Source organism: Biomphalaria glabrata, chromosome 15 (assembly GCF_947242115.1).
Source record: "Biomphalaria glabrata chromosome 15, xgBioGlab47.1, whole genome shotgun sequence".
Taxonomy (NCBI): Eukaryota; Metazoa; Mollusca; class Gastropoda; family Planorbidae; genus Biomphalaria; species Biomphalaria glabrata.
In genome coordinates this window covers 18943655-18952898 of record NC_074725.1, presented here as the reverse complement: position 1 = coordinate 18952898, position 9244 = coordinate 18943655, and the positions used below count along the sequence as shown (strand labels likewise).

Below are 9244 nucleotides of genomic sequence, written 5' to 3'. Positions count from 1 at the left end.
CACAAAAGAAGCCTACTCTAACGCAGGGAAAGGAATCCAATGGACTCTCACACAAAAGCTGGAAGATCTGGAATTCGCTGATGACATAGCCCTATTATCACACAGACTACAGGATATGCAAGAAAAGGTCACAGCTTTAAGCGAAGTAGGAAAAAGAGTAGGCCTCAAAATAAACCACCAAAAAACTAAAGTACTTAAAGTAAACAATAAACAAAGTGGAGACATAGTATTGGATTCTCAGACAATAGACCAAGTAGAAAATTTTATATACCTTGGGAGTGTAGTCAGTATATCAGGTGGAACAGATGAAGACATTAAACGCCGTATAAATCTAGCACGTCAGACATTTACACAGCTAAAACCAACCTGGAAATCTCCTTACATCTCAAACAAGACTAAACTAAGAATCTTTAATTCTAATGTCAAGGCTGTCCTACTGTATGGTTCTGAAACATGGAGAACAACTGAAGCCACAACAAAAAAAATACAGACCTTCATCAACAGATGCCTGAGAAATATCCTAAAAATACACTGGTATGACAAAGTAGAAAACACCAAACTGTGGGAGATGAGTGGACAGAAAAATATAGAAGTGCAGATCTTAGAGAGGAAGTGGAGATGGATTGGTCACACCCTTAGAAAAGATACCAGCAACAGAGCTAGGCAGGCCATAGAGTGGAACCCCCAGGGAACAAGACGCAGAGGAAGACCAAAAAGAACATGGCGACGCAGTGTACTTGAAGAAGCAGAGAAGACCGGGAAGAGCTGGGACACCATCAAAAAGCTATCAAGAGACCGTGGAGAGTGGCGTGTTTATGTCGAGGCCCTATGTTCCATGAGGAACTCAAAGGAATGATGATGAATTAGATTCTACTCTAAATGTTTTGCATTTTTAGGACTCTAGCATAGGCCTATATTGTGAGTTATAGACTCAAATTTTTTTATACAATAGAAAAATATCAGTATGAGTAAAGGTTGGAAAAAGTTGACTAGGAAAATAATATTTGGGTTCTGATCTCATCTCAATTGTTACTCTTATAATGAACAATTTCGCATGAATTCTAAATTTCCAAAACAAAGTCTTTCTTAAAATAACTAAGATAATTGCACACGAATTTATCTGTCGCCATATTTGACTATTCTGTTTTAAAACGTCATGTTTTCATCTGGAAAGGGGAGAGGGTGGTAGAGTGAAAATGTTAATCATCGCTCCTTTTTATAATTTCTGCAAATGATTGCATTTGGCATTAAAGAATAATGTGGCGACTCGATATAAGAATTTAATTTATAACCTACTAGTCGACCGGAGGCGTAGCATACGCCGCTATTTTGCAGGGCCGGCCTTAGGCCACTGCAACCTATGCGACCGCAGTGGGCCCCGCACTTTCATAGGACCCGCGCTAATTCTAGGTGCATAAATTATTAAATTAAACCATTTTATAACTTATGACAGATTTCCCTCGGCCTCCTGTCGATTAACCAGGAGCTACTGGAAATCTCATGAAGTTGCAAAATATACGAAAGAGTTCTGGAAATATCCGAAAAATATTAAAATCTTTTGAAAACTCAAACAAATCTCCTGAAATATATAGACAAAAATTGTCATTTTGGGGTGTCATTCAATATGGAAAACTCCAATCATACGCGCGAAAAATAAAAACAGCATTATGCAGTACCCGTAATTGTGGAATCTGGTGAAATAAGCTTCTCGCGCCTCAAACTATTGAAGATTTACTTGAGGTCAACAATTCTCGTAGATCAGGGGTTCTCAACCTGTGGATCGCCACCCACTTGGGGGTCGATTGACGATTTGCCAGGGGTCGCCTAAGACCAGCGAAAATATGGATTGTTATTGTTTATTGATGTAGGCTATATGTGTGTGTGAGGAGGGGTCGCGGCAGAGTGGGGGATTGTAAAAAGGGGTCGCCGAGCATGAAAGGTTGAGAACCGCTGTCTTAGATAGATTGAAACATTTGCTAATTCTTGCTATTGGGCGTGATCTATGTAGGAAATGTATGAGTCCAATCTCACATAACATTTTGTACTGCAAACGCGTCATAATTAGAGGCGCTCAATCCCACTAGAGTTGTAGTATGTATTGCTATGGTGTGTGTAAGGAGGAGCTGTTATGTACAAGAAACTACATCGACATATAGATCTATCACTACATCCACCATGTGCGGCAGAAAACAGCGATTCATATTTCTCCCACCTCACTCTACAGTCGTTGAATTCTTCTTACTTCTCTATAAATAGGAGCTCTGCCAGTAAGTCCATGTTGAACGTCTACCTGTAGTCCCCGTTGAGCTTCTGTCTGTATAATAATGTCCTTGTTGAACATCGGTGTTTGTTCCCTGACATTTGTCACTCTGTTATTGATTTTAACAGATAGGAAAGGCAAGCCAAGAAAAACAGTTAGCTAGAATTGATTGACAGAAAGCCTAACAGCGAGAAATACGCAGGAGGACAACACGGCAAGCATAGAAAAAGGACAATGAAGGAAGCGAAGAAAGGCTGTAACTTTGAAGTTATTAATTAAAAGCCGATGCACTAAATTAGATTATGAAATAAAAGTTTACATTAATAGACTTAAAAAAAAATAAAATCAGACGGTAACAAATGTACCTAGATATATCCTTCCAAAGTCGGGACGTATGATCGCCTTAGACAGGACCACCAACTCAAATACCTTGCTCATAGTACTGACTTACTCTTGTAGTTATTGAAGTCACTTTTGTCGCTTTCGTTCTTAACAAGTCTGATTACATTTATGTGAAACTCACTCTGTATCTTTCTTGTAGGATCTTTCTTGTATGTTTGGATTTCTGCGAATTTTCGACCATTTCACCAACTTTTACATACAAGCTGATGCTCGATGACAACACAAGAATCAATTAAACAAAATCAACCAATTGGTTAATCGATTAGTCATGATTGATTAATTTTGTTTTATATATAAAATGCACTAAGCTAAGAAGAGAATTAGTAGGCGATTGGAAAATAAAGAAAATACACGGGAAACAAGGAGAAATAATGAATCAGCAGAACCTGCAAGACTTGATGCTCTAAAGATTCAAAGATAAAATGAAGGGGGGTTTAAACTCAAAATTTTGAGTGGGTAATTAGCTTTTTTATATTGAAGAAGGGGTTTTATCGTAAATTTTTTTTTTTTGGGGGGGGGGGTTAAAATCAAAATCTTGGAATTGGGGGATTGTCGTTTGCACCTTTTTGTTTTTTGTTTTATAGAAGAGGGGGATTTAACTGCAAAACCCCCTTAACTCAAAACCCGCTAGGCTGCGCTGGGGCAAGTGATGGTTTATTATTAAAATCTCACCTAAAATAAAAAAAAAATCAATGGTTTATTATTAAAATCTCACCTAAAATAAAAAAAAATCAAAGCAAAAAATCAGTCATTTAAATCCGATCCCCCCTGTGTGTGTGTGTGTGTGTGTGGGGGGGGGTGACCAGAAAGGACCCCCCCCCCCCCGCAGTGGGGATCGGATTTAAATGACTGATTTTTTGCTTTGATTTTTTTTTAATTTTAGGTGAGATTTTAATAATAAACCATTGCTTTTTTTATTTTAGGTGAGATTTTAAAAGACTAAAAAGGCGAAAATAATATATACTAAAAAAAATAAAAAACACAAAAAACAAACTCTTATATTAAACGCACAAAAGGCTAAAGTAGGTAGATCTAGAAAGTATTTTTTGGCTGGGCCTCACTAAACATTTAGCCCAAAAATTTTGGCAGTGAGAAATTAAAGTTTCAAAGCGTTGGTCGTGTTTAGTGAGTTAAAGTGAAATTGGCATTGATATAAGCGTTTTTTTTAAATATATTTATTTTTTGTTTACTATTTCTATAAATTATTTATAAATTGGTGTTGAAGAATAGGTCTAGAGTTGGTAGGCTATAAAATATACTAAACTTGCAGCACTATTTTCTACTTCAACGTTCAAATAATCGCTTCCTGTGTCAAAACTATGGCCGACAAACACTTGCAGAACTACGTCGTCTGAAATTAAACAACTTCCAGTAAAAACTATTCTAGACTTGAGACTAGATGCTTGCCCTTTGAATTGGATACCCCTAGATTGCTATCGAAATGTCCTCTGGAAAGCTTGCTGAAGCTTTAACAAGTGAAGAAAGACGACAACTTGCCGAGTTCAACAGGTTAAACAGTTGACTTCTTTAATTTTAATTCTTTTCTTATTCAGTTTTTGTCTATAATTGTAGAATGCCTAGATAGTAGATTAGTATCTAAGACGTGTAGATCTAACTAAGTAAAAAAAGTTAAATTAACTGTTAAAACCAGTCCAGTAAGTGTTATTTAGTGAAGTATAAAGTGTGTAGATCTAGCAGGGGCGTAGCTAGGAAGTTTCCATCCTTTGGCCCACTTTGGGCTTTGGGGGCCCAGGGCCAGGGGGCTTTCACTTCACTGACTTCAGATCTCTTTTGCAACTTTTGGGGTCCCTACTGGACAGTATTAACTTCCTCCTCCGCAAAGAACAATCTACAATTTTCCAACTAAGAACAGGACACACACCACTATTAAATTACCACCTGAACAAAATAAACTCCACACAACTCCCCCTTTGCAGATACTGCGCCCACCCCTTTGAAACCGTAAACCATATCCTCTTTGAATGCCTCTTCCTAACCTAATCCACCTTAGGCAGACCCTACTACCACTACAGTCCAACATAACCAACACCCTGTACGGCAGTGCTGAACAACTGAAGAAAATAGCACACTTTTTTCCTTGGCACAGTCTGCAAAAGAGCTCACAGCTCAGCAGCAATAAAGCTGGCTAGAAGAAGAAGAAGAAAAGGGTCCCTACATTTTGAGTAATATTTAATTTTTAAATTTAATGTTAAAACACTCATTTTGTGGGGGCCCAGGGGGATTTTCAAATTCTCCCCCCCCCACCCTAGCTATGCCACTGAGATCTAGTAATTTTGATTTAGTTTATTTACTTTTTAAAGTAAAAAAATAAAGAACTTGAAGGCAAAAATCAGTAGTAGAGGCTAAATATCTCTAGATCTAACCGTATATTTGTAAAGTACCACTCAAACCACTGTCAGTGACACACTCATTGATCATGAGATCTCTTTTTTAAACTGTCATAATATATTCGCATGAAATTTCGTGCACAGGACTGTCATAGCTTCGTTTTGCCTCATAGATGCTTGCTAAGAAAGTTTTTTGACTTTTGACAGATTCGCAACGTTAGGACCACTATTCACCAAAAACTGCAAGCTTTCTATCAAACCTCAAAACAAAGTTTTACTGCTGCAGGGGTGAACATTTTATTAGAAAATACGATAAACATGCATATATATGAATTATATGTAACCCTGTGGATCAAAAACAAAAAACACCTTAGAGACATTCCAACTTTTGCAATTAAGCCCATCTCTATTCATTTTAATAACACACATCATAGGGATGCCACTGATCTCCTTACTGCTATACAACAATGCAATGACAAAAACACCCGCCTGAAGATAAAAAATATACTTATTTACATGTCAGACACCCTCCAACCTCACAGGATCAACAACCAACACACTTTTATTTAATATGCGATGGGCACTAACACTACCCTCTTTTCCCATTCATCTTTGCCAGACATCTCCGCCCCCTTCCGATTTCCCATGCTTTTACACTAGCGTAGCTCATTTCTTTTTCTGCCTCAATATTTTGTGTACTGAAGCTGAAGAAAAATCATCAGAAGAACTAACTTTTTGTTTTTGGTTTTTGGCAGGAGGGGGGGGTTAAGTGAAAGTGCTACTAAATTAATGGGCCCAAAATATGAGTATGTGTACATGTGTTGGGGGCGCATTATGAGGTGGGTTTTTCAAATCAATTCAAAAGTCTATGATGGAGAAATTACGACGCACAGGTTAAAATAAACAAAATGGAGGTTCCTGATAGAGAGTTACAGAGAAGAACGCCATAAGATAAGGCAGGAATAATTCACACATATGCTCCTTCTTTCCTATGGTCATTAGACAATGGAACAGGTCTTAAAGCGAGGGTTGGACTTTACAGTCATCTTCAAGTTCCTATGAAATAAGAAATGTGCTCATCTATGACCACCATAGCTACATGGTTTAACTGTTGTTTTTTTCTACAGCTGCTTGTATGGATATATTAAATTTGAAGACAACGACAAGTGTAGTAAAAAGTTACTTATACAAAAGGTAAGTGTCTCATTTCTCTTTATTTTAAACTAAAATAACCCAACTCATTTACATTTGCTTTTTTTTTTTTTTTTTTTTGAGCACTTACCGCACTTATGAATAATACTATTTGTAATTTTGTAAGTGGGGAGTCTATGTGCTGGCTAGACAGTAAGCCTCATGAACTCTACTTTTGCCACCACTTACACCTTATTGTGTTGAACAAAGCTGCTACTTTTATAAACTGTCACTTGAATATATATATATATATATATATATATTGTTTCTAATTGTAGGGTATAGCATATTATGATAGAGTGATCAGGGACAAGATGAAAGCTGCTGGTCTAGGTTCTTCCTTTACACCTATGGATAGTCAGAAGAGAGCAGAGCTTCAGAAAAAAGTAAACGTTGATCCGAATATTTATTGTCACTTGGGTCATCTGCATCTTTTGCTAGAAGACTTCCCTAAAGGTATTTATTATATTGTGTTCTTCTTAATTGTAATTAGAGAGAGCAATCTTATTGTGTTAGTCTTTAAAATGTGTTACTGCTTGGACAATAATTTGCAGTTGTGTCCCATAAATAATTTGCAGTTGTGTCCCAGAGGGTACCCCGACAAAGTAGCGCAAACAAAATAGCGCGGAAAAACTATATTTCAGTCATTTTGAAAGAAATACTTTAGATATCCTAAAACATAAATATGCAAACAGTAAGGAAAAATTAAAATAAGCTAAAATGAATAATTTCAAAATATATCATTTATTGACATTCCAAAAGTGTACTTTGAAAACAGGCAAAGATACTTGTCAGATTTATACACACACACACAAACTTTAACAAAGTTAAATTGTATGAAAAATTCCATCACTGCTTGTACGGGATCACCACATTTCAAAATCCTATTTTTAGCAGGCTATGCATTTTAAACATTGGTGAAAAAGGGAAATGATATAAAATTTAAAGTGCTCTTGTTTTCTGCAAATATGGCATACTTTCAGATCTATTAATATTGAAAAAGATAGAGACATCAACAAAAAATGCTGCTCAGGACATTAAATTACTCCGGTACTTTTATACACATCATTTATAAGTCCGCGCTCTTTTGTCGGGAAATTTCACGCTATTTTGTCGGGTCGCCGTCCCAGACACCAATGACAAATAATAGTCATAATGCTTATTTCCATTGACTCAGTGTTTCTTTTTTTTTTAATGTTTTAGCAATGTCTGCTTATCAGAAGTTTTACAATGTTCAGCCGCATTACTGGAAGGTGAGAATGATCATTTCTTATCATTAAAAATTGATAGAAAACGGTTAATACATAAAATAATATTACCTTCTCATCTATCACAGACCATCCATTGCTAAATATTATGTGTAATATTTCTTGGAAACTGTAAAATGTTAAAAAAAAAGAATAATCCTAATACATTTAATAACCTAATACAAAAAATAAAAACTGTATAGCAAAACATAATAATTGTTTATATTTAAAATTTGAATTGAGGAGAGCAATAAGTCCTAAAACTACATTCGAGTTAAATTTATAACTTGCTCTATTTGTACTTAGAATTGGTAGTGTAGCTTTTTAACAAAAATTTTTTAAACAAATACGTTGATATTGTTTTTGTTTTAGGATGCAGCCTTCTTATATGGACTTGGTCTAGTTTACTTCCATTTCAATGCTTATAAATGGTGAGCAGCTTTTTAATTTTTTTATGAGAAGCGGCTAATTATTTTGTGTAGTCTGTCAATCTGTCATGATTAGATCTCAACAACTTTATCTTAAATTGCCTTTAAAAATCCAATTTCACCATCTTCTGTATAGAAAATACAATAAAAATAATATAGAAAACCTTGCTGGACAAAGTAAAAACAAAGGATGTTTGGGCCAATAGACCTTCATCAGCTTCAAACAAACAAAAAAGACGAACAATTTAAACAAATTTCGCTTATAGTTAACTTGTCTGTCTGATGTTGTCTATCGAAGCAGAAAGGAGTGAGCTGAACTGCTGTAAAACCACTGGAAATGGGAAGGGAGTGGTGTGGTCTGTATAATTTAACTTGGAAAGAGGTGAAATGTTCAAAGAAAAGTGTGTTTAGTTTGTTGTTGATCCCATGGGTGTGTATGAGGTGCCTAACATGTGAATAAGTTTATTTTCATATTTAAAATAATCTTATTTTCAATATGTGTTTTTGTCATTGTATTGTTGTATTCCAGTGATGAGTAGTTCAGTGGTATCCCTATGTTGTGTGCTATTAGAATGAATGAAAATGGGCTTAGTTACATGATTTATGACTCCAGGAGCACCTTCGATCTGATTTTTAAAGGAAAAGGTTTGCTTCCAGAAGACATAAATATCAGTTGCATAAGAACTTTGCAAGCTGCAAAATATCATGAAATTGGATTTTCCATAACTTTTCTAGTTTTCAAGATCTAAGTGTGACAGACCACACAAAAACTGATAGAGGCTTATCTCCTTTTTTGGGCCGCTAAAAAGCCAGATCACAAAAAAAAATATTATCCTAATTTCATGATTGGCTTCTGTATCATGGCCTCTGTTATGTCTTATAGCAGATGTGCCCATGGGTGCAAGTGGTGCAACCACCCCAGGCTCCACATCTTTGGGGGGGGGGCGCGGGGGGGGGACAAGGTAAGAGAATCTTTTCACTTTCAGCCCATTGTAAAAATATTCGTGGTCATGATATGACACTCCCCCATGGCCCTGCCCACTGCTAAGTCTACTTTGTTTGCAGCCTCTGTTATGTCTCATTGCCTGTCTTGTTTTAAGGTCTTACTTGGTTTAAGCAGCCTAGCTAATGTTTTACTGAGTATTCCTGTGTGGCTGTTATTATTGAAGATAAGATTATCTTAGTTTTGGGACGTTATTTTGACAAGCTGCAGCTGAAATGGTTCTCTTAGATTTGTGAGTTGGGTGTGCATTTCTTTTTTAAGGCTTAGAACAGTTATAGTGAAACTGTAATAATTATTTATCTTTTTCAATGAAAAAGAAGCAAAATATAAAAATCCTTTCTTAAAAAACAAATCTTATATTAAGT

General features: G+C 36.0%; 1 protein-coding gene across 4 annotated transcripts in view; it reads left to right on the top strand.

Annotated features, from left to right (window-relative positions):
* Window positions 1-3957: 3957 nt before the first annotated feature.
* LOC106056390 (lysine-specific demethylase 6A-like) overlaps window positions 3958-9244 on the top strand; it is a 51000-nt gene continuing 45713 nt past the window's right edge. For all 4 annotated transcript variants that reach the window (XM_013213109.2, XM_013213111.2, XM_013213110.2 and 1 more), the window contains exons 1-5: window positions 3958-4171; window positions 6138-6204; window positions 6480-6657; window positions 7405-7454; window positions 7821-7879. In XM_013213109.2, coding sequence (XP_013068563.1) covers window positions 4104-4171; window positions 6138-6204; window positions 6480-6657; window positions 7405-7454; window positions 7821-7879 — 422 coding nt within the window. In that variant the 5' untranslated portion in view covers window positions 3958-4103. The remainder of the gene's footprint in view (window positions 4172-6137; window positions 6205-6479; window positions 6658-7404; window positions 7455-7820; window positions 7880-9244) is intronic.